At 37.0% G+C, this 25,316-nt stretch overlaps 1 protein-coding gene across 2 annotated transcripts in view; it reads left to right on the top strand.

The window, feature by feature from the left end:
* Positions 1–25,316, top strand: part of HMGCLL1 (3-hydroxymethyl-3-methylglutaryl-CoA lyase like 1) — a 98,185-nt gene that overhangs the window by 57,153 nt on the left and 15,716 nt on the right. For both annotated transcript variants that reach the window (XM_042886746.1, XM_042886737.1), the window contains exons 6-7: positions 5,847–5,910; positions 10,026–10,214. In XM_042886746.1, coding sequence (XP_042742680.1) covers positions 5,847–5,910; positions 10,026–10,214 — 253 coding nt within the window. The remainder of the gene's footprint in view (positions 1–5,846; positions 5,911–10,025; positions 10,215–25,316) is intronic.

Here is a 25,316-nt window from a genome sequence, read left to right as displayed (position 1 = left end):
TGATTTTCAAGACAATTTGATCTTAATAATTCAGTTCAATAATGCCATTTTTCCATTTTTGACAGTTTACCTTAGATACCTTAATACAGGACATTTGGCTGGCCTTACAACACTGTACCCAATGAGAAGTACTATGAGATGAAACTCCGACAATGCAGTTTTGCACAGATCAATGTGGTTTAAAGCTGTGTATATTTTACCAATAAAGACAGGAACTTAGAATTCACATTTTTGGCTTTTTAGAGTACTTAGGGCTAGACTACATATGCTTTTTCTGAATTGCATTAAACCCTCATTGTTAGGCCAGATTGAGAGTTCTTTGGCATAGCCACAATTATATTAATAAGAGGGTGATTTGTATTAGTATCACTGCTTTAGAAAGTTAGTAATAGTAGCTTAGCACGTTCATGTCGCTATAAGTGAGTCTATGTTTGAGACTGTGGGAACAACAAAATGTAGACAAGCATTTAACAGACTTGGAAGCAGTGCATTTTAATGTGTAAATGGTAAACTAGTCTACGGGGCTGTACAGTATTAAGCCATCTGGTCACGGTCCCCTGGAGAAGTTTGAGAATCCAGAAACTGTTAGGAGTTGGGACTTGGTGCATTTCTCTCTACTGCGCAAAAGTTAAGAAAATAATGAAGGAACTGTTATAATAATTCCATCATGGTGGATGATTACACAATATTAGAAGAGAGATTTTCCTTAGGAACCATGTTATACCAATTTGTACTCATCTGTTTGGTGCCAGGAAGATAGGAAATATTACTGTAGGGCCAGAAGTGTATTTACTTGTTTCTCTTATTTCTCTTCTCTGAATTTAAGCAATCCCTCTTCATTGCAAGTGGTAGTGTAAAATTAGATATAATTGTTTGTATGAAATTATAAAATAGATAACCACGCAGTGCTTGGTAGTATGTTATTGATTATTGCTTGAATAATTAGTCATAGTTACTAACCCTGAAATGGCCCTTCAGTATTCTGTTTTTAGAGAGATTGAAAAATCATTCATAGAATTCAGTGGTGTTTTCTGGCGTTTTTTTTTTAAGTACTTAAAAAAATCCTGAACTTATTTACACATTTTGAGGCTGTATTGGAGATTTTGTTTCTAGAACAATCTCCTTTCCCCCCTCTCTTTGTATTACCCTCTCCTTACAGTAAAGATTGTGTGTTTCTAACAAATGGCTTCCTTTGCAAAGAGACAGAATATATCAACCTTAATATTATGAATTTACCAAATGATAGGCATATACATTTTAGCACGAACATCCAATAAAAATAAATACATCTGCAGTGAACATGGTAAATTATATGCGAACTTACACTATAATAATAAACAGGAAACAGCAGCATCTGAGTCTGCAACTGGCTTCTCAGGAGGCTCTGTGCTTCCAGCTGTGGTAGCAGCTGTGGATCTGGCTCTTGAACTCTTGCTGAAACAAGCTGACAAAGGTCTGATTACAACATGGAGTTGACTTTCTGCTTGGATTCATTTTCATTTTAACACTTTGGTTATGAAAAGTTTGTTCATTTACCCTGTTTGTGGTTTTGTATCCTACATTTCACAGTCATTGGGCTGGTGTGGTGATTATCACTGCTACTAGTCACCTTGATCTCAGAGACTTTATACTGTCTACAGCATTTGTGGAGCACAGCAATTTAGTTTTGGCTTATTGGAAGAAATTGAAAACTCTCTTCCTCTTCCTTATCCCTCCCCATCCCCGGAGGCTGTTCAGCATTTTTGTCCAAAATACTACACAGTAAATTTGTTGGGTTTTGTGTTTTAAATTGTTGTTATATGCATAGAAGGCAATTTAGGAGAAACTCAAACGATCCTCACCTGCAGTGAATTCTGAAAAAACATGCAAGAGACTGGGGCAGACTCTGCCTGGGGATGCAAGTAGGGATCTTTTTATCACTTTTTTTACTAAAGGAAGTAATTGGTCTCAAAACCTGAGTGAGAAAAACAGCATCTACCTGTGTGTTCCTAAGGCGGCTTTATAGGTAACTTCACGTATTGCAAGTTCTTCTTTCTGCTCCCAATTGCTTGAGTTCTTTCAGTGATAGCATGCTAAAGACACAGTTAAGCTACTAAAATGCCTGGCCTTCATTCAGCAAAGATTTAAGCACATACTTAGAATTAAACACTTCCATTGCAAAGTCTGGTTTGTGAACTCCCAGATATGTGCTTCTGCTCATATAGTGAGGAGTGTCTCTGGTGAATATCCTGAGACCAAGACAGTCTTTTTCATTACAAATTCCTCTTTTCTTTCAGTCTTGCCATCTTTTGTAGAAAACAGCTGTATTCTCTAACTTAAGTGAATCCCCAAATTAAATCCCAGTTGTCTCTATAACTTATTGCTCAAACTCTTCCCTCTTTTTCCCTCTGCTTCTTTCCTTCACACAATGTCTTGCTTTTTCTCATGTGGAAAAATAGATCCACTGTGCTCTTCCTTCTGTCATTCCCCTTCCGTAATCTTTTCTCCTTCTCCACTGGCGAGCAGCAGGAGTTTCTTGTCTAGTTTCCATCTGTACCCCTTCCACTTGCCCCAGTGACCCCATGTTCTGTTCTCCCTCTTATTTCATCCCTCCCTTATTCTCTTTCTTAACCTCTCGTTGTCCTCTGGCTCTTTTCCACTGCAATATAAGCAAGCATTTGCCTCTTAAAAATTGCACCTTTGACCCTACTTGGTTCTTCATATCATATCTCATTGCCTATCTCTCCTTCATTTCTAAGCTCATTGAAGGCGCTGTTTATAATTACTGTCTGGAGACCCTCTTCTGTGATTCTCTCCTATAACTCCTACACTTTGGCTTCTGTTCCTTGCTTGCAACTGGAACAGCTCTCACCAAACTCCCTGATGACAGGATCTCAGAAACAGTAGTCTATCTCCATTCTTCTTGCCTTGTCAGTAGTGTTTGCTGCACTGGACCAGGCTCTTCTTTAAATGTGTGTCCTTTGTTGCTTCCTGCAGCTCGATCTTGTTAATTTTCTTCTTTCTAAGCAATTCTTTACATGTTCTTCAAGGTTGTCTGCAATTTGAAAGGGTGTGGGTGGAGGTCTTAAGGCCCTTGCCTTGACTGGATTCTTTTTTTATGCCTTATGGATTATTTCAAATACCGCAAAGAAAATGTAGCTACCAAATGTATCTGTAGATAACAGATAGGTTTTAATATAAAGTTACCTCCTCTTCCTCGAGCTTATTAATTTGTGTATGTGTTTTCTTTTCACGTGAGAGATTGTCTTTACTGCTGCTAGCTGTACCAGCCCTTGCAGGCATCTGTTCCAGCTTTTTCTATGGATGACTCAAATCATGTCTGTTTTCCAATGAGAACATAACAACTTGTCAAATGAAATTCATGTTTTATATTCTCTTCTAGAAATGCTTATCCTGATATATGCATTTCACTATTTTACAGTCTCAGGCATTTCATTCCTTTGTCATTGCTGCCTATTGAGTCTCATTTATGTTGATTCTGTCCTTTCTTCATAGAATCCCACTGCTTTTTTGGTAAGGACAGTACCAAGAAATTTCATGTAACCACCACGTTTTTAATTGCAAGTCATTAAATGAGTATTTTTGGCAAAATTCTACCAAATCCTTAGTGTTTATCCTTGACAAGCTCTACTAAAAATGATTATTTCATTATCCTTAGAACTTTGCTCTCTATGGTAGGAATTCCTTTACCTGGCTAATTTTTCCATAGTCCCTATTTTCTCCAGTCTAATATTGAATATTGGGTGCCCAGTTAGATTGTATTTGCTGTATTTTCCTTGTTTAAAATTTCATTCTAGTTACAATGGTGGAAGCATGCAGAGAGTTCATAATCTCAAACAGATTTGTGCATTGTAGTAGGCAGATTCCTTAGGTCACCACATAATTTCATACCCCAGCAGGCCCAGCTGCATTATGTGAGCTCAGGCAAGTTTCTGCTTGTTGATGGGAACTACAGGCAGTAGTAGTTCCTTGTTCTGTAGGTACCTTTTGGCCTGTTTTTACTTCTGTTTGCCATATGCCATTCAGGATGCCACTTGTGCCACATTATCACTACAAAATGCAGGTCTTAGTGATCTAAGGTGCTGAGGTGCTAGTAACATGTAAGTTATACATAATTAAAGTGAACGTGTAAATAAGTACTGTAAATTTTGTATTTACTTTGTACTAGTTTTGCCTCACTTCACAATGAGTGCAGTGGTTGATATTGCAAATTCATTTCATTAAAAGTCAGTGTGTTTGGTTTGGTTCTGACATTTGTCATGTTTGGTACCTTTTGAAAAACTCTTTGTATGCAGACAAGAAAGTTAAGGAAATTTTCTCCAGTTGTTTCTGAGTTACATGTTTCTGAAAAGCAGAGCAGTGCTTAACTGTTAAAAGTAGCTAATGTTTTATATAAAATTTGGAATGTTAAAATTTAAATGGTGACAACTAAATTGAAGGATATTTATTAAAGTGTGTGGATGAGGTTGAAAAACCTGGTTTTTATAGTAATGTAAAGATAATTGAAATCATGCCTACTGGGCATCTGGGTTAAAATTACAAGTAGGATGTAATGGACCCAACCACTTTTGTGGAAATGAACTTTCTTTTCCATTTCTTTATCAGGGCTAATCAATGGTTTTTTAGGTTCAGGATCTGCTTCATTCTCACTGCTAGTTCTAATGTGCCATATATAAATGAAGGATGGAATATATTCCATGCATTAAAATGCTGACATTTTTTCACAATTAGTTTTTGCCTGTTACTTGTCCCGATTTCACATTCTATGAATCACTTTCTCTGTCAACTGCAAAGAAAAAACATGTATTTTACCCTACAGATCTTGACTACATACAAACTGGCTTCTTTTCAATCTAGTTTCATTATACAGTGTATAATTTTGTGTTATATTCTTCAGTGCTGAGGGAAGGGAAATGACAGGGGATCGATGAAGGCTCTTGTTCTCCTATTAAGCAGTTGAGTAACCTCCCACTGGGGCTGGGGCTTTGCCTGTCTTTGAAGCTGTTGTAAATCCCTCTACAGCAGCACATGCTTAGATTTTGAATGGCTGTTTCTGGTTGGTTTAATCCTATTCTTAATCAATTTAAGATAACTAGAAATATAATTGAAATTTCATGGCTTTTAATTGTTATTGAGAAAAGGAAATTTAAACCCAATTCTACATTATCACGGCATTAAGACTGAACAAGGAAGATTCATCTGTGGCTTTCAGTTTTTGTGCTTTGTGGAATAGACAGCTGCTGAGAGACACAGTCTGGTTACTCGATTTCTTCTTGTCCCAAGCAATGAAGCTGTAGTTCTCCTGGGGCACTGAGACAGAGATGCCAGCACAAAGGGCCAAAGCTATCCTATTCACTGCAGTTCCAACTACTGATGAAGTGGTGAGGTGGTTTTATGTTGCTTATGTCCTTCTACTGCTCTCTGTGATCCAGGTAGCAGGCACAAGGAAGGAAGTGTTAGGATGCTTCCTCTGAATAGCTTGTGTGGGCCAGGCAAGGCAAAACTTGAGTGGACTCTTGTAACTTATAAAGGAAATACCAAGAAAAACTGAAGTTTCCTGCAGCAGAGTTAACTTGGCTGCATTGCCAGTGCTTTACAACTTGTAACATATTGAGCAAAAATAAAACTATAAAATCTTGTTCTGTGATTTAAAAAGAAATTTGGGAAACCTGCTATTTTCATCTAATGTAATTTTAACTTTTCATTGAGAACTTTCTTCTACACTGACTAGCTTAATTGTTCAAAATTATATTTAAGCTTTTTCTTTTTTTTAATGTAGCATGGACAGTTACAGAAATGCATATATAGAACAGAAGCATCTTTGTGTGTTGTTCTTTTTACTGTAGGTATGTTTCTTGTGCATTGGGATGCCCATATGAAGGAGACATCACACCAGCTAAAGTGGCTGAAGTAAGAGTGAAATTATGGCTTTTCTTTGTAATGAAATTAATATATATTTGAAAATGTCTGTAAGTCATGTTATCTAATTAATCCTAAAAAAGATCTTCAGTGAATAACAGGAGAAACAAACACAAAATGCAGCTAATACTAAAAGTGGGTGCAAAACATCACTATTTTTTTTTCTACCATCTGTGGTCAAATCTAAGGAAAATTGTGTGTTTTGATTGTTTTCAGTCATGAGAAAATGTATAATGTACTATTTCCTTCAACAAGAAAGTAAGGAAACACTTAAAGAAGTAGATCCAAGCATACGTGTCGGTGTACCAAGTTGTATGAGATGATTCACTCTATGCTGGCAAGAGTATGCTCTTACAGTCAGCCAGCAGAGTCACAGGTAAAACTTTGTGTTTTGGCATGTGTCATACAAATCACATGATTGACACATGAACTCATGCCCAACATGATTTTCTACAACTTAACTCATGCTCCTGTGATAAACTACACCTCTCTCCACCGATTTTTTCCATTTTGGATAAAGGACAATGAAGTCCGGCCTTTTCTTTGCTAGCAGAGCTAGCAGACAGAAAAAACTGGGGAGTAGAACACAAGTGTTACATTTTTCAGGAAGATGCAGAGTGCACTGAGGGTGAGATGAATTTAAGCAGCACAAGGCAGAATGCAACTTTCCTCCTGGAGAAAGATTTGTCTTCTCTGTTACACTTAATCACCTATTTTTGATGATTTAGCAAAATCTGCAAAGCACTTCTTTTTTTGGTAGCACTAACAGCTAGTCAACATTTGTCTGATTTATTGTGTTCTCCTTGTGTGGCTTTCAGGTCCAATTCTCATGCATCTTTTTCTGGTGTACATTCCAGATGGAACTTGTGATAATTCTGCTCCCACAGCAGCCACATGATACTTGAACTCTTTGAAAAAATAGCTAAATTGGAAGGTACTCAGTATTTCTAAATTAATTGGTTTTAATATGAAGTGAAAATTAGAAGTGACGCAGCTTTACTTAGAGCGGTGATGACAGATTCAGCTGTGCTGTTGGTAAATTGCTTACTGCAATATCATGTTCCCCAACAGGCTTCCTTCCATGTGTTGCTTGTTTTCTTAAACTAGGTATTCTCCTTGTACAGAAAAGCCCCTTTTCAGATTTACAGTGGGAGTGCTATCTAACGTTCCAAACATGCGTATATTTACATACACAGCTATCTTATGTCTAAATCTCAGTATGTGTCTTTTTGTGTACCTCTACACCATTGTGTATGAGTTTAAGAATGAAAGCTTCCTCATTAAAGTTACTAATTCAGGCCTTGATTCAGCAAGCATTCATGTTTTTATAGAAATATCTGATTAGCTGTTAATGGATTTTATGTGAACATCTGCACTCATCCTTTGCTGAACCAAAATGATCAAAATTACTGGCCCTGTTGCTCAACCTGTCAGAGATCTGCCTCTTGGGTCATCATCTTTTTTGGGATGGGAGCGTCTGATTGTGCACGGTAATCAACAGCTATGATTGAAAGGTTTATGCTATTTTGATGCTGTCATGAGAGAGAACAGATTTTTTTTTTTTTTTAAACAGAAGCTTTAAGTGAAGCAAAAGCAATTAGCAGAGAGAGGCGGATCATCAACCTACGTGCATTTTAAGCTTACTAGGTCATAACTATTTTACAATTATCTACTGACTCCAAGCTTCATATGCATATAGAATACATCTGGTTCATGCATATAGTTCTTTATTTGAAAGTGAAAAAAAAAAACAAAACAAAGCATTTTTAATGTATTAAAATAAAACTAGATAATCTTTTTTATCAGTCTGCTTCTTCTTGGAATAGTCTCTGATTAACTGTTTTCCATATAAATATTTATTCGTAATAGTATTTATTCATATTGTTATTAACTATGGAGTAATTTCCATTCATTGATCAGACTACAGAAAATGTACTTAATCTTTTTTTAACATTGTTTTATATTATTGCAGTTTCTCTTGCATCACAAAGACTGCAGAGTGTTTTTTTGTTGTTACTCACTTCAAAGTATTAGTAACTAGACTAAGGCCTTTTTTATTAAATTTAAGAGTATAGTTTTAGATTTTCTTTGCAACAGTGAAATTATTCACATGCCTCTGGGGTTGCAGTGTTGGGTCACCAACTTCCATTTTGATCAGTGCTTGGTGTCAGGGCAGTACTCCCAGAGGGAGCAGCCCAAGGCTGATGCAAAGAAAAACTCTTCAGTAGTGCAGAACACAACTGTCCAATTAAAAACCTATAACACATTCTCAAAAATCTATACCGAAAAGTTACAAAATTTTTTAACTAATGAGCTGCCTCTTAGTATGGTAGATCAGAAAATTCAGCATGAAAAACTCATTCATTTCTTAAGCATGCACATTCTTCTTGAAACTAAACATGTTTCTCTTATGTCTCTAAGACAATAATGAGCTCAGCTTGTTAGCAGAGTTTCCTATTTTCTTCTTTCAGGACTATATATTCAGGGAGCTGCAGACAGAAGAACTCAGCAAAGGATTGAAGGGAATCCAATAGGATTTCTAGCAGTTGATATACTCTCCTGGTCATCACTAAAATACTCACCTATAAAATGAATCAAGCATGGAAAAGAATGTGAAAACAAAACAAAAACTGATGTTTGGGGACTAACTGGGGGTAATTCACCTCTAACTGCAGTTGATCCATTTTGTGTTACAACAGCAGTCCAGTTTAAATGGATCCAGTTTATATGCAGTGTGTTGATGCAGTTAGAATTCATTTTTGCAATCTGGTGAATGTCCCTCCTTTTCTTAAGTATATATGGAATATATATTGATAAGACCAAAGCATTCTTCAACTGTAAAGCAGGAGTTTTATTACATTTGCAATGGTCGTAGCACTTACAGGCTTAAAGCACTTACAGGCTACAAGCAAGACAACTCGGACCACTTGAACTTCTTTTTCAGCTGTTCTTTGAATTAAGTGAACAATGATATTGATCCAGTTCTTCTGGGACTGCTAACGCAGCACTTTGTCAGCTTCCTCAGACGTATTCACAGCAATCCTGCTGATGAAGTCTTGGAATTGTTTTAACGGCTAAGAGCAGTGCAACCAAAGTTGTCTTGGAGAAGAGTCGTGTTTTTTCGTTTCTAAACAGTTGATGTCCAGATCAGGATTCCTCTCCAATGGAGTGGCCTGTTGGGATCGCTGATGCACAGTGGGAAATGCTAAAGGAGGCAAACATACTCAGCACGTGTAAATCACTTGAAGCCTTTTCCAAATAGATTTGACAAAGTTAAAATAGGAAATTCCTACATTCAATTTCTAAAGCAATATATTTAGTGCAAACATAATTGCTGCTTTCTTGTGTATGTCTCTCCTCGTGCAAACTGATCTCATATTTACACAGTGAACTCAGCAAAGACATAATTCCTGAAACATTTAGGGCACTATTTCTGTAAGAACAGCAACAAGTATGGGGTTTTGTTTGTTACTAAAAGAAAAAAAAAAAAAGGATTTAAAAACTTGAATATTAATTGACTTACAGTTTTGCTTTTATTTGTATTTTAATGAATGGCTTCGTGAAAAGCAAGCATCTTAAAACTTCAGTTTTCATTGATGTTTTCAGTACCAAGACAAAGCCAAATCAAGCTGCTTAATTATTTATTGTCTTAACTAAGCCACATGCTAGATTCTGTGTAGTAAGCAAACAAAAAGGCAGATCTTTACCCTACACAGTTTGTAATCTGGAAAGTACATGGAGAAAAACAAACAACTGGGAAGTGCCCAGAGAGAGGAAAATGCTGGGAAAGGGCTTGACAGAATCTTAGTTCACAATGTAAAGTCTATCGTATTTAGATTATGTGGGAGAGTCAGCAGTTGTTGATGGATTGCTTGGCTGGTTTTTCCATATGTAGAAACGGACCTATAAACTTGAAAAGGAGAGGATCTATGGGATGTTCTTCTTGGGGTGCAATTTTGAAGAATGAATAGAGGTTTTCTTATATATAGGCCCACTCATTGTGACTGAAACTAAAACTGTAGAGAAATGTACTCTTTTTAATGTATATTCTGGACCTTATTTTCACTCTTTCATCTTGATCTCTTGTTGTTTCTGTTTCTGATCAGGTGTCTAAACGTCTGTACAGTATGGGCTGTTATGAAATCTCTTTGGGGGACACAATTGGTGTGGGGACTCCTGGAAGTATGAAAAGAATGTTGGAAGCTGTTATGAAGGAAATCCCTCTGAATGCCCTTGCTGTTCACTGCCATGATACATATGGGCAGGCGCTAGCCAATATCCTCACAGCCATACAGGTAACATGGGTTCTTATTTTAAAGTCATGATAGAAATAATAGCTTAATTCAAGTAAAATTGTTTTTAAAAAATCTTACCTTTAAAGGAGAGGAGCCACTCATTAAACTTTCAGCAACTATTGCTCACTTTTCAAACTGTCTACGGGTATTATAGAATCAAAAATCCTTGGAGTTGGAAGGGACCTTTAAAGATCATGTCATCCAGCTCCTCTGCAAAAACCAGGGACATCCACAGCTAGATCACGTTTGTCATAGCCTGGTCCAGCCTCGCCTTGAATGTCTCCAGGGGCAGGGCTTCCACTACATCTCTGTGCAGTGTATGCCAGTGACTTTAACAGTGACCCTCACTGTTTCCTTATATCCAACCTAAATTTGCCCCTCATCTGGTTTCAAACTATTTCCTCGTGTCCTATCACTACAGACCCCACTAAAGAGTATGTCTCCTTCTTTTTTGTAGCTCCCCTTTAGATTCTGAAAGGCCGCTATCAGATCTCCCTGGAGCCATCCCTCCTCCAGGCTGAACAGCCCCAGCTGTCTCAGCCTGTCCTTGTAGGAGAGGCGTTCCATTCCTTGAATCATTTCCTTGGCCATCCTCTGGATGCGCTCCATCAGGCCCATGTCTCTCCTGTACTGAGGACTCCACATCTGGATGCAGTACTCCAGGTGAGGCCTCACCAGTGCAGAGTAGATGGTCAAGATCACCTCCCTTGCATTGCTGGCCATGCTTCTTTTGATGCAGCGTAGGATATGGTTGGCTTCCTGTGCAGTGAGGGCACATTACTGGCTCATGTCCAGCATGCCATGTCTGGGCTGCCCTCACAGCCCAGAAAGCCAACCATATCCTGGGCTGTGTAAAAAGAAAATTACTGCTTTTGAAAAGCAAACAAACAAAAAACTGCAACTGTAAAAAAATTAGTACTTTTTTTTTTTTTTCAAGAAAATGTCAAAGCATATTCTGCTACATATTCTGCTACCTTGCATGAAATAGAAAGTTCTGAATTCTGATATTATCTTCAATTCCGTACAAAAACACTAAGAAACGTTGATGATGAATAAATTCCATTTATGTTGCATGAATGAGAGAGATAAGATACTTTTTATTCTGATGTCTCAGATTCCACTCTTTTTAGGAACATCTATACATTCATTGTTCATTAAACTAAAATCTCTGTTTTACAGATACATCTAAATATAAAACAGAATAATGCATCATTACATCTTGATTTCAGATTGATAAGCCTCAGTTACTGACAGTCATGTACACAGAATGGTATAGATAATTTTTTCACTATTAACACACTTTCAGTATGCTTTTATGTTTATGAATTTCATCTTTCAAGCAACTTTGCACCTTGTTCAATCTTATTTGAAATTCATAGGTAAGTTATCAGGAATACTTAATTTCCATAACAGTTTTTTGTTTTGTTTTGTTTTTAAATAATATAACAATACAAAAAATAGACTACAAATTCTAATGGAATTTTTGTAAGGATAGCATCTTAATGAAAAATACTTTCACAGGTACATGCATTCCTTAGGAGAGCCAGTATTGTTAAGTTTTATACTTAGTGGCACTTTCTGCTTCCTTGCAGTTCTTGGTGTTACTTTTAAGGTCAACTTTTCTTTGTACTGTCTTTTTGTTTTGGCACTGCTCTTATTATTTTGTTTAGAAAATAACAGCATCTTATTAACAGTGTTAGTGATAAAGGCAACAAGAAAGTACACAGAAGTGTTTCAGTCAGCATGAGAATCTCTGCAGGTATTAAATGCTGGATGACAAAATCTGATTAAAAAGGGTTCTAACATAGTATGTTATTATTATTATAGTATTCATTATAGACCCTTACTCACTTTTACTATTGCAAATATGTGTGTATGTGCCATGGGATAAATAAATTGCCAATTTCACAGTTAGCTTCAGTTGCAGATGTAATAGCTAAAGGCATGAAAACCCCTGAGTATGGGAGGAGTTTGCCATAAAAATGTTTGAAGGATTGTTTTCAAATCCTTCCTTAAAATAATTGCTGTCATGGTGCCTAATAAACACTGAGCTATGGTTACACTTTGTTAACCCTGGTATTAGTAGTGATGCTCATTTTGTGTTTACATCATGTTGCTATCTTTTTATTTACATCTTAACTCTGGAAGAGTTAAATGGGGAAAAAAAATCTTAGGTTGCCAACGTGCAGTTCAGACTATTTAACAGGTAAATTCAAGAAAGCAATAGACCTGAAAAAAAAAATCCCTAGGCAGCCTTCTCTGATTCCTGGGAAGCCAGAGGTGCCTGAGCTTCCAACAGCAAACTTCCTTATGTGCTCAAGTTCTGCTACAGTGCATGCCTAAAGGTGCTGTGTTTTTGGCTGAACTGAGCTTGTCATAGATTTTGCCAAAATTTCGTGATGAAGCAGGCATTACAGAGACTCCCTGGCTGGATTTATGCAAGCAGCTCCTTGGCTTGGCCTGAAGGTAAGTCCCCAGACTCTTGGATACTCAAACGGGTCTGGAATGTCACAACACATCCTGCCTCTGGTGCTGGCTCTAAGTAATGGCTTTGTTTGAAGAGATGGGGCAGTTAGCAGTGAATTATAGCTATTCAATATTGTTTCTAAAATAGGGCGACTGTTACTGGTCAGTTGGATTGTAAATGACAAAGGTGGATTAGAATTCCAAGTCACTTCGTAGTCCCTGCTGCTGGGTTTGTCTCTGTTTTCCTCTCTGCCAAAGAAACATGAGTGGGCAACTTAAAATACTGGAGCAAAACTGTTGTCTTCAACTCAGTAATTTGTTTCATAGACCAGATTCTCCATAGATGGAATTCCTTACCCTGCCTGCTTTATGAGTTTTTGTGACCAACACAATATTTCATCAGGAGTGAAATGTGATTGAGGGGTTATAGAAATAATGGGCTGCAGTTATTGCTTGAAAACAGTTTTCAAGAATATTCAGCAGGTAAATTACACTATTCCTAAAGCAGTGCAGACTACAACCTTCAACTGAGTACTATTGCATTGTATATTGTGTTTCCTAAGAATTAATGACTGACAGCTGGAAAGCCACAAATCACTCTACACTAATTCAGGCATTACTTCGATAGGAGATCTCCTAGGAGTGGAGAGAGGTGCTAGTGATTCAGTAAGTGATTTTTTATACAGATCACATTGTTCCATGCAGGATTATACTACCCAGAATATTTTCTTTTGTTTGGGGCTGGTCCAAAGTCATCTAGAACTGACAGACCATATCTGTATAAGAAATTAGCAGGGAAGTAGCCTTGTAATTCTAGTATTCAGTTTTATGTGTGTTGTTTTAGCAAAAGGATAGGTAGTGAAAGATGGAAGAGAGATTAGCCAATATTTAGAGGATAAGTAATTTTTTAAGTTGGAGTGAATAATATAGGTAGAAAGCACTGCATTAAAGAAAAGAAAGGAGATTCACTTTTATGAAAAGAATCTGTGTAAAATGTTGAAAACATGAAGGGATTTTTCAGAACAAAACATTGAACAGATGACTGGCTCTTGGTTAGCTGCGTTAATATTAAAATACAGGAATACAGAATTAAATGAGGGGGCAAATTCAGAGGACAAGAAATGATGTGATGATTTAATTAGAAGTTGTGGTATGTTGAGTAAAATTGCATATGTGGGTTAGTTAATGCGACAAATACAAAATGGGGCTAAAAGAAGTAGTAAAACGTCCATAGAAAATTGTTACAGACCTCCAAAGAAGACTAAAAAGAATGGTCAGGAAACTTCTGTGCTGGAGAGGCCCCAAAAAGGTAGACCATCTATCTCAGGAGATTTGAGTTACCTTGATAATTGACTCCTATAGCATTTATAGAATGAGTAAGAAAGGAGAAGTTTTTTAATGGAAATAGTACAAAACTCTGTTTTCTTTTAATAGTTTGTGTAGTTGCCAGAAATAGTTTTGACTGTTTTCATAGCACATACCTTAACATGAGAAAAGAATATGCTAACAGGTAAGTGGGAGTTTTGTCTTGCAGTGATACCTCAGTGAATTAAACAACTGCCTGGTAATCTCACAGAATTTTATCAAATTCAAATTGCTATCTTAATTCATTGATATGAACTGATCCCTACAATACTGGGATCAAGTCCTAATTTTGGGAAAGCGAGTGTGAAATTCTTATGACTTACAAGGAGCAAAGATTTTTGTCACTGTGTGTAATATTTCTATCTTACTAGAATACAAAATGAATGAGTTTGACAATTATTGACACAAAAATGAAAATTATTTTTCATTAGTCCTTTCTTTTTCAAGCAAATAGGAACTTTGAAATGAAATGCACACTTTACTACCAGAAACACAATCTAGCAAGTCTACAATTAAGCTTTTGAGGCTCAAATTGAAAATTTCAGATTTGTGAATAGGGTGTTTCTCATTATAGAAATTATATGTCCCCTTATAGAGATGAAAAAAAAAAAAAAAAAGGTAGTCTCTCATTAATATCTTTAATGTCCTTCAATTTTAAAAATTAATTTCTTTAAAAATGTCAACAGAACCAACAAAGTGGAGTGGTTGGCTACTGAACTCTTCCCTTCGTAAGTTAAGTAGATTCTAGACCCCTTTTTATATGCTGAACAGATTAACCATTTTTGTGCTCAAGCTTACGTATGGAATAAGGGCTACATTCACACAAAGGCAGGCAGTGATGATATGGCTAAGTTCTAAGTGCCAGAACCGGGAGACGAATATGAACAAAGATACTGAAGGTCATGGTGTATTAATTCACAAGGATCATTATGTTACAGGAGCAGAGTTCAAAACAGCCAGCAGCCTGAAATGGGAGAGCCTTAGGCAACTGAAATGGGGATTATGTTTTAAATTCCTTTTTATCATGATTCTTATGAGCTTACATCTGAAGCCTTAGGTGACATGAATTTTGCACCCCAAGCCATCTCCTAGATATAAGTGCCTGACTCGTTTGTTGATGTTTTTTTTTTTTTTTTTTTTTTTTTTTTTTTTTTTTCATACACAAGATTTGCTTTTCCTGACTGATTAGCTTGCCTATAGCAAGAGCTGACTGTTGGTCCATTTAGCTGCTTGTTAAAGCCAGCTCACCATTAAGATGTCTTTCCAAGAAATTGCTCCTAAAATGCTTCTATTTGGGCTCCCCCTCCTTCACCTGAGGGTGACTTTAAACCTGAAATCTTGTGCTTGGCCCCCTCCTGAGCTCCCCTGCAGCAGAGTTGCAGCTGTGGTTGCAGCCATTCTTTTATCTTGATTCTCAGACTCATCCTCACACACTGACTTTGCTTTGGACGTGGCTCATCAGTGAATTACTGTGTGATCGCTGGACTGCTGCTGATCCTGATTACTTGGCCATGAACTGATGACTCAACTTCTGACTCCTTTTTGGTGAGATTGATTCTGCTGCCTGCCTAGCCGTGACTCTTGGCTCCTCGTTTGCCATCCTCTAAGGTGCAGACTGTCCTTGGCTGCTACTTGAGATTATCAAGTATTTAGAGGGAAGACCAGCAACCACTATCAGAATTCAGGATAGAGTTGAGCTTTCAGGATAGAGTTGAGCAGCAGCTACTGATGAGCTGGGAGATACAGCATGAGTTAGCATGATCCAGGTCTATAAATATCTAAGGTGTGGGGGCAGAATGGCAAGGCTGGACTCTTTTCAGTGGTGAATGGAGACAGGACAAGGGGAAACGGCTGGAAACTGCAGCATAGGAAGTTCCACACAAATGTGTGCAAGAACTTCTTTACAGTGAGGGTGACGGAGCACTGGAACAGGCTGCCCAGGGAGGTGGTGGAGTCTCCTTCTGTGGAGATGTTCAAGACCTGCCTGGATGCCTACCTGTGCGACCTGCTGTAGGGAACCTGCTTTGGCAGGCGGTTTGGACTCGATGATCTCTGGAGGTCCTTTCCAACCCCTACAAGTCTGTGATTCTGTGATTCTGTTTCCTGAGATCTTGGAGCTTGGCTGGTGGCCTTGTTTATCAAAAGGCAAGATATTGCTATTAAGTACAGAAAACATTTTCTTGTGTGTGGTTGCACACAGAGCTCTAGCAGTATTACACCGAGAATTTCACTGTACTTAAGAGAATACAAAAAAACCCAGCTTGAGGTATTGATGTATATAGCAGAGGAATATCAAGATTTTGAACTAAAATATCTCTTTTAAGAGCCAGATGAACTTTAGCCACACTTAACTTAAAATTCATGCTAAGTTTTCAGTCCAGTATTTCTGGAACTAATTGACTTAAAGAATATATACATAATGATGAATTTCCCACTAAGTACTGCATCTGTAAGAATATTTCTTTACTAGAAAATTTGCTTAGCATTTGTATCCTGCAGTCAATTCTTGCATTTTTTTTCCCAATTTATTTACTGAATAATTTTATTAGATAGTGTATGGTAACTGCTGAGTCACAGCCTGAACCAATTGAGCACTTGGGAAAAGGACCAGGTCAGCCCTGGGAGCACAGGTGAAGGTAATTCACTTGTGTTAGCAGAAGGGGTGGAGCCTGGCTGCACCTCTCAGGCCTCATTTAAGGGCTGACTGGCACTGGGGAAGGATCTCTGCTTGGAGATCCCTTCCTTGTGGAGTTCTCCCTGCAAGCCTAGGTCTTTTGAGATGGGTGAGCATTTCTTTTGTACTGCCATTCTACTACCAGTCCCTTTGCTACTATGCTCCTGTATTGCCCTTCCACTGTTTCCACAGGATAGTGAAAAATTCAGCACTCATGCTAATGTGCCCTAGTAAGTGGCCATTTTGTGCAGCTGGAAGCTGTATAAATTAGAGTAGCTGAATAAAATGGGAAAGTAATAGAGAAGAAATAATGGTAAATTAGCATGAAGGTATCAGTAGTGGTGGAGGAAGGCTGGGTAGCAAGAAGGCAAATATATTTGTACATTTGCTACGTATAGCTGTCCAAAAGTTTGGGGCTTCTGTTGGAAGTTTGTTACACTTTTACTTTTTCATAGTATGTGAATGATTTCATGATTTATATAAAAGCATGTACGTATGCAGACTCAGTATTCTTAATTTTTACAAGAAGCAGCAGGATAGATGTTTGAAGTACAATTTTACGGAATCTTACTTTGTAAAAACTTATAAGCATGTTTTCCTGTGGTTTAGTTTTCGTGAGCTTTGTGTCCTGATTTTTTTTCTTCGTAATTCGTTTCTGAAAAGACATCTCTGGGTTCTGATCTTTTGGATGGCTGCTTGGACAGAGTCACAGAATTAACAGTGATGTTTTTCAGTGATGAACTAGATGGGTTCTATTGCAAAATGCTGTGTTAGCAGAGAGTGGTGAGGATTTGAACTAAGTAAAACATCAACAATAAAACCAAAAGACTCTTAGTTCCCTGCTTTTCTAAGGAGGAAATAGCAATAAGAGAGCAAAACAAAGTCTGTAGAAGAGAGCAAAGAAAGCAGGATTAACTCAAATCATCATTCATTCGGGCATGCATATTAATTTATGTGCTGTTATATACAGTCACCATTTTAGATTATCGAAGTTTGGGTTTGTTTTTTTTTTAATCTTCCTTCAGTTGGGATTTTACCACTATCTAAGTTCCTTTACTAAAACAAAGTGTTGTGAGTGCACAAGCCTCGAACAAAAGTACAAAATTTCTTTGTTGTTTTTTTTTTTTTTTTTTTTACCCTTGATTCCTAGGCCTCATGTTTGTCATTGATGATTGTACTTCTTTCTAATTACCATAGGCTACAGTTGTGATAGTACTATAAATACGTGATATACCCACATCTCTCACATATTGTCTTACTTACTAGTAACCCAATATTGGACATTCAAGATGGTGCACAGAAAAAAATAAGCCTTTTTCCTTTTTTTTTTTTTTAATGAAATGCTATATTTTAAATTCCTTACAATGCACAATCAATAGATCTATAGTGTAGGAGAATAAACTTCTGTTGAAGGATAAAGACAGGTAAACCAACATTGAAAATGTATTGATCCTTGCGTGTAATCATTGTGATAGACTTGAACTAGGAATTTGTCATGGAACAGGGAATATGAATTTACTAGCTGTGGAAGACAGTCTGCCCTTATTTGCCTACTGATAAACAAGTCAAAATATACTCATTTTTGAGCAATAAATAGTAATGGAGGTGATAAACTTTTATGTAGTGGACTGCTGAAGTTCTTGATTGAGCAATACTTTAAATACCACTAGGATTTTGTTTTGCTATGTACTGGAATGCCCATTGCCTTGCAAGGGAATGATTTACATCTAAACTCATTTTTAATAGTGTAGTTAACGTTTCAACATTATACTAAAGACAATTTTTTAAGCCAATAGGGAGGTATTATATGGAGTGAATGAGGTACAGAAGGCAGGAAACATAAAATCTTGGCTCTTTTCCTGAGTTGACATGTCAGTGTGTACGTCAGTTCTCTTCGAATCATCTGTGTTTTGTAATACGCCGTTACATTTCTTTTGCGCAGACTGGTACTCTGAAGAATTTGTCCAGTCCAGTGTGGGAGTGAGAAAGGCTTACCATGTGAAGCACTTGCATGTTTTGAGATTTTGAGAAGTATTAATATTTGCATTTTTAATTTGAGAAATGCATAGAATTGCTGAAGTGTCAGCAGACTTCACAAGTTTACTTGATTCATTTGTAAGCAGCAGAATAAAGATATGCTAGAATTCTGCTGAAGTCTTAGCAGAGAACTCCAGAAAGTAATTTCAAGGTTCAGATAGGGAAACATTAGAAAAAGCACAGCTTGACTGAGAATGGGGTTCAGGAAGGGCTGGTCATGCTTCACTGTTTTGCTGGAATTCTTTGAGGCAAATGCTGCCAAAGAAGACAAAGGATATACAGTGGCCATCATATGCCTTGATTTGTCAGAAAACAATTCACAGTGTTCTGTACTGGAAGTTAATACTAAGGCGTGGAGGTGTAATAAGTGGAAAATTGGCTAAATGGCATGGAACAAACAGAGTTACAAAACAGAATTTATTCAAGCTGGAAAGTACCTTTTAGCAGAGATGTGGAAGTACTGGCCTGATGAAATAAGTAACTCTTAGTACCATAACGTTCTTAAAGGCAATTGGTCTTAGATACAGAAATTAAAATCTTCAGACTTAAATTTAGAAGTTCTAGACTTCTGTTGTGGCTAGCACAAATTTTATGTATAAATCTGTCTAATACTCTAAAAAGAAAAGTTTAGGATCAAAAGGAGGAGAATAGGAATTAATATAATTTTTTGGTAAGGTAAAGTGTTTTTTATTACGGTGAGCCTCTCAAAAAATAAAATAAATAAATAAAGTCTTCCTGGAGCTTTCTACTTTTGGGTTTCTTAGGGAGCTATTTAGTCCTTGGTACTTAATAGATATCTTTTGGGTTTGAAGTGAAAATGATACTTTTGAACTATTTGCCAGTATCCTAATAAAGCCATTAACAATAACACCAAATTATTTAGAAAATGCCAGTTTGTGTTTTTATTTTCCTTTTTTCATTTTTTTTTTTTTCCTATCAGAAACAGCAGGAAACATAGGTATAGCTAGTAATTCTAAAGTTCATGTTTAATCTGGAGAGATATGGGATGTGATGAGATTAAGAAGGGAAAGAGTGAGCAAAATTGCTCAAGAATGAAAACTAACAAAAAAGAAGTGAGGAAAACTGTGTTTGGAAAGAAATAAAAGAGAGGCAGGTGAACTGTGAAGAGATACCAGATTACAGTATTTCTGTTAAGAAATCTTAAGAGAGTACATGCTTGGGGAAAGTAGAAAAACACTTGCATTATATCAAATAATATCACTACTACGAGTAGTCAGCTAGTTACTTTTGCAAGCGAAAAAACATACTGCAGAAATGAGTATATCAGACCTACATATGGGAAGAAAATGAAAGCATAAGCATTCATACTGAAAATCACAGAGATTTCCCAGTATTTTCTCCGTTCTTTCTCTTTTGGGGGCTTATTTCTTCATAAATATACTGGTTTTATATTATTGCCTGTAATCTCAATGAAATAAAGGAAGAGAATAAGCAGATAGTACCACTCCTGCTCTTTACTCAGATCAATACAAAAGAAGCAGCAGCCCTGTTTCTGTTGCTTTCTGCTCCCTTTAGCAGGATGTGCATAGTTTTCTGAAGGGCTAGATGTTTCTGACCTTTCTGTGCTTCAGAAAAATATGGGAATGTTGTTATTTACCAAAATAGCAGCCGAAGTTGCAAGATGAAGAAATATACACTTGCTTTAAAAAGGTAGCATTTATGTTTTCTTAGTGTATTGTAAATGATTATCAAATAATAGAAATCCTCATTCTAGCTGCTTTTAATATGATGATTTAATTTCAGAAGCTTTCAACCGTAGTTACTGAACCAGCAAACCTCAACTCTCTCTGTTTTGGGATACTGATCAGACAAAGAGATCCTTCATCAAAAATAGATTATTCTCATTTCCAAATTCTCTCACTAGTACTGACTTGGAACAGTATATACGGCTTCCCTTTGGCTTAAAATCAAGCCTTAACTAACTTTTTAAACATTTTTAAACAGTGTTTAAACTGAATTTCTCATGCAAATTCATGTATGTTTCTGTATGTCTCTGATAGTTCATATGGATTTGTCACTCTAGATGTGGAATATGAATTGAGAAATCACTGTAGTATGAGAAAAATAAAATCTAAAGTGGTTTTAGTGATTTTTTTTTTTTATCTTAAAGGCAATGATAAATTTATTTACAAATAGCACTGAAGCTGCGGATTAATAGAAGGAATGAGTTTGGCCCAGAAGTTTTGTCCATCTTTTTTTCTGTGCTTGCCTACGTAGTCTTTATTCTTAGATTGCTGTTTTTAATGTAGTTTTCCTAATCTTCATTTGAATGCTTTCATTTCTGAGTTTTCCATGCTGTAAGTGATGTTCAGTTGCACATTTCATTCTTTGGCGACAGTGATATGTTCCAGTTTCAGCTTTGTTGATAATTTTCTGATTCGTTAAATCCAGAGCCCTTAAGACAGTTCTGTTTTGATTGACCAATACCTGAAATCTAGCATTGTTTCCATAACTGGACATCTTTCTCCTGTTGTGAAAGCACTTCTTATGAATGTAAAAATAAACAAATTTAGATTGCTTATTATAAATGGTTCCTAGGTTTTCATCAGATGCTGTTCTACTGCATCATTCTTTACTTGTCATGTCTGGGAACTTTGTAAAATGGAAAGTAATTAGAGTCTGTAAAGTATTGGTAGACAATTCTGTCTTATTTCACCTTTTGCCTGTGGATAACAGGTTTGGAAAATCGTGCTTGCAAACAAGGCTCTCACAAGGTAATACACTACATGATGTAGGTACTTAACCTGTAGATTAAAAGCCCTTCTGAGGACAGTGCTCTGTTCTTCGTAATCCTTTTCTTTCTTTTTTTTTTTTTTTTTTTTTTTTACCATTCTTTGTCTCCCTCAGAGCTTGGCTGGGTAAATACACTGCTGGCAATTCACTGACAAGAAGGGAAAATGATATGAGCAGATACAGTGTTCCTACATCATCTAATCATAATATTTTCCCTGGCACTTAACATTAATTTTCTCCTCTCTTTCACTATTTTCCTAGTCATTGTTTTCTAGCTGTAAGTCCACATGACCAGAGAAATAGTCTTCTTACAGACCTCCTTCTGTCATCCCGACTGTGTCTTGTTTAACTTGACTATTTAAATGGCTAGGAGTCAGCATCATCCAGTTCTGAAGTGGACTGGGCAGTAATCCAGCTCTTTCTGTTAGAGACAGACATTCATTTTTTTGGAATAGAAACAAATTACTTCCAAATGCTGGAAATGTAAGAAGGCTTTTCAGAAAAGGTTTTCAGGTGTTTATAGAACAAATCAGTATAAAATAGTTTTCAAAATGCTAAGCCCAATTTAAAATAAATATTTAGTGCTTTTAGGAGTTGTGAAAATATAGCACTAGAAAACTGAAGTCACTAATCTGTAGCATGCATAAAAAATGTTGTGGGGGCACACAGTGTCAATTTCCCGATGAATTTTTTCTGTTGTGCCTCAACTGGATTGCCTGCATAGAAAAGTAGCACTTTTTTTTTTTTTTTTTTTTTTTCCTCCTCACCTCCCTTTTTTTTTGTTTTACATGAGACTTACATGGCTGGCTGAAAGTTTGTGAAGATGAATGTCCGTAACAATCCAAAACTGAATTACTTTAAAACAGCTTTTGATGCAGTGTCTGAAAATCTAGATTACCTGGACTGGAAAATGCAGACTTTTTGTAGAATCATAGAATGATTTGAGTTGGAAGGGACCTCAAGGATCATTAAGTTCCAACCCCACTGTCACAGGCAGGGTTGCTAACCACTAGATCAAGTACTAGATCAGATTTCCCAGGGTCTCATCCACCCTGGCCTTAAACACCTCCAGGCATGGGGCATCCACCGCATTTCTGGGCAACCTGTTCCAGCACCTGCTCACTCATTTATTTGAAGGTGGTTTTTGTGTGTGTCTCTCATTCTCCACAGCTATTATCTATCTCTTGGTTATACAATGTCTTACTTAACCTATTACACACCTACAAAACACAAAATGGGATTTCCATGCACAAGTATTTTACCCAGCTGACTCATCCTAGATCTGCTCCATCTTGTCGGGCAAGTTCCATTCTCTCCACTCAGTATGCTTCCCACAATATGCATTTCTTTATCAATTTCTGTTCCATCAGCTGTCACATAAATTTTAGGTATCAGTCTATGTGTCTCAATAGGTGTAGTGCTTGTAGAATTGCTGCATTGCTACTTTGTGTGTTCCCAGTCTCATCCTACAATTCTAGTTGTGTAATTTCTTCCCTTGTACATTTCATACTATTTCCCATACTGTATTTGTTTTTGTCATAAGTCCATTTGAATCAGTCACCTTTCTGTTGCTGCGTATGTCCTGTCAAATGTCAAAACTGGCTACATATGTGCTCATAAATTACCTGTCCCTAGGCTTCTGTGGCATCGAGGCTGATTGATATAAAAAGTTGCATCCATTAAATTATTGCCTTCCAAAACAATGCAGTCACCTCAAAACTGCCAACTAAGGGTGATTTCTAAATAGTGCTAGTTCCTAAAGTACACCAGAAATGGTTTGTTGGAATCCTACGTGGCCAAGGCTTACAGCAAGAATTATGCAGAGTGTTCAGTTTATTTCCACTACTTGGAATTCTTCCATGACATAGTTTAGTTTACTGGTCATGTATGTAGTAACCAGAGGGCACAAGTAACATTACATTAAATGCAGGAAAGAGAGTTTTTGTCATCATTACTAGAGGTAAAAGCCATCGGGCTGTCTGCACTATTGAAGTCTTGAAGTTCTGGTCAGCTCTGGCTGTGCTCTGTGCTGCTAGAGTCCCTGGTGGTTTTCACTACCCCACTGACAAGAGTCTTTATCACACACCTGTACAGTGTACGTGTTTTTGTGGTGGGAGTCCCCAAGTTACATGTCCTTGATTCAAGGCACTGAGCAATTGCTCTTCAGGAGGCTAACAACATTGTTTTGAAAAGCTGATCTATTTTGGCTGGGTTTTTCCAAAACAATGTAGTTCAGGGCAGGCATCCTTCCCACAGGATTTCAGCTCAATTAGCAAAAATTGGCAAAGTTGTAAGTAGCGTACCATGGGATCTGAGTAGTGAAGATGCTGGCCGATCTTTGTAGCTGATATTTCTAATATGGCAATTTAAATTTCTAATTGAAGTACACCACCAAATTAATGTCTGTACTTAAAAAAGTACTCTGAAACATATTCTTGATTAACAATTTATGTTAATAGGCAACCTACTTCCTCCCATGATTAAGATGTACTTATGATTCTAGGATATGTACTTTAGCTTCTTTGTGATCTAGAACATCTGAGTGTGCTAATAGTTGTGCACTGACCTTCATGTTTTAAGATAGTTTCCTTCTGGATGGACTGTGGTATTTGTTTTGAGCTTACATGCTGTACACTGAAAAGCAATGTGATACAATGGCAGTAACACTGTATAGCATTTCAACACAATTTTAAAGCAGTTCTGAAAAGAAAATCAGAAATTTGGTTAGGATACATTTAAGTGCTTGTAAGAACGTTTTGTCGTGACATTAAAAAAAAAATACAAATAATAAGAGCTGCTTCACTTGTTTTTAGAAACTCTCCCTAAAATCATCTTGCACTTCAATAAGGTTGTGATTCTGTATAAATCTGCCAGAAGATAAATGGTTTTTAAGCTTTTGTATTTTTCTCCCTCCCTTTTTTTCCTGAAGTAAATGGTTGGGTGTTTTTTTTTTTTTTTTTTTTTTTTTTTTTAAGGCTTAACAGTAAGTATAAAATAAGGACAGAATTGCTACAATGCTTCTTACTTGAAAATGGTATTTCTTTTCATTAACTTACATTGTTTGTGAGGATGGTAGAGTAAGACTAATTTCCCTTGGCTGTTCCTGCCATGGCAAACAACTGCAACTGGGTCCCAAATCTCTGTGTCTCCTGCAGGGAAGTGCAGTGTTTACAGCATGATGCTTACTTCCTTTTTGGGCAGCTCTACAGACAGCTGTGCTGAGGGGGTGTAACTAAACCTCTGGCCATTTTTGCATATTTATGGCTTCTCGGAACCAATTTTGTTATGATCCAGCAGGCAGTGAAGGAGACAGATTTACTTCCTATTGTTGAGACACGTCAGGCAGCTTTAAATAAGCTGTTTAAGTAAATTAAACTGCAGAAAGTCTAGGGATGCCGGTGTCTGACATGGTGAAGTTTCAAATTCTCTGTAAGGGAGTGTGTTCAGTAGATCTTTGTAGCTGTATGAGAACAAATGGTCATCTTGTGTAACTGCAATGAGCCAAAGATGACTCTTCGGTCAAGACAGAAACCAAAGCTGATGCAGTACTTAAAGTATGACAATCATCTTTCCCTTCTGTGCTGTCCAGAAGCAATGCTGAACCGCTCTTCTGAAGCAACTCATTTCTCATTTATCTATTTTTTCATTTGAAATATTACAGTACAAATTGAAGCAGCCAGGGTTTCGAAAACAAAGCCTTTTTGATCATTGTAAAGACAAATGGATGATACGTTCCATAATTTTTACCAGCTTGCATATTTTCCTGTTTATTTAATTCTTTTCTTCTTTGTTGCTTAGTGCAACTA

This window comes from Lagopus leucura, unplaced genomic scaffold (assembly GCF_019238085.1).
Source record: "Lagopus leucura isolate 7727_CA_CO unplaced genomic scaffold, USGS_WTPT01 Super-Scaffold_73, whole genome shotgun sequence".
In the NCBI taxonomy this organism is placed as follows: Eukaryota; Metazoa; Chordata; class Aves; order Galliformes; family Phasianidae; genus Lagopus; species Lagopus leucura.
The sequence above is the reverse complement of the archived record's forward strand: the minus strand, read 5'-3'. Positions and strand labels throughout refer to the sequence as shown.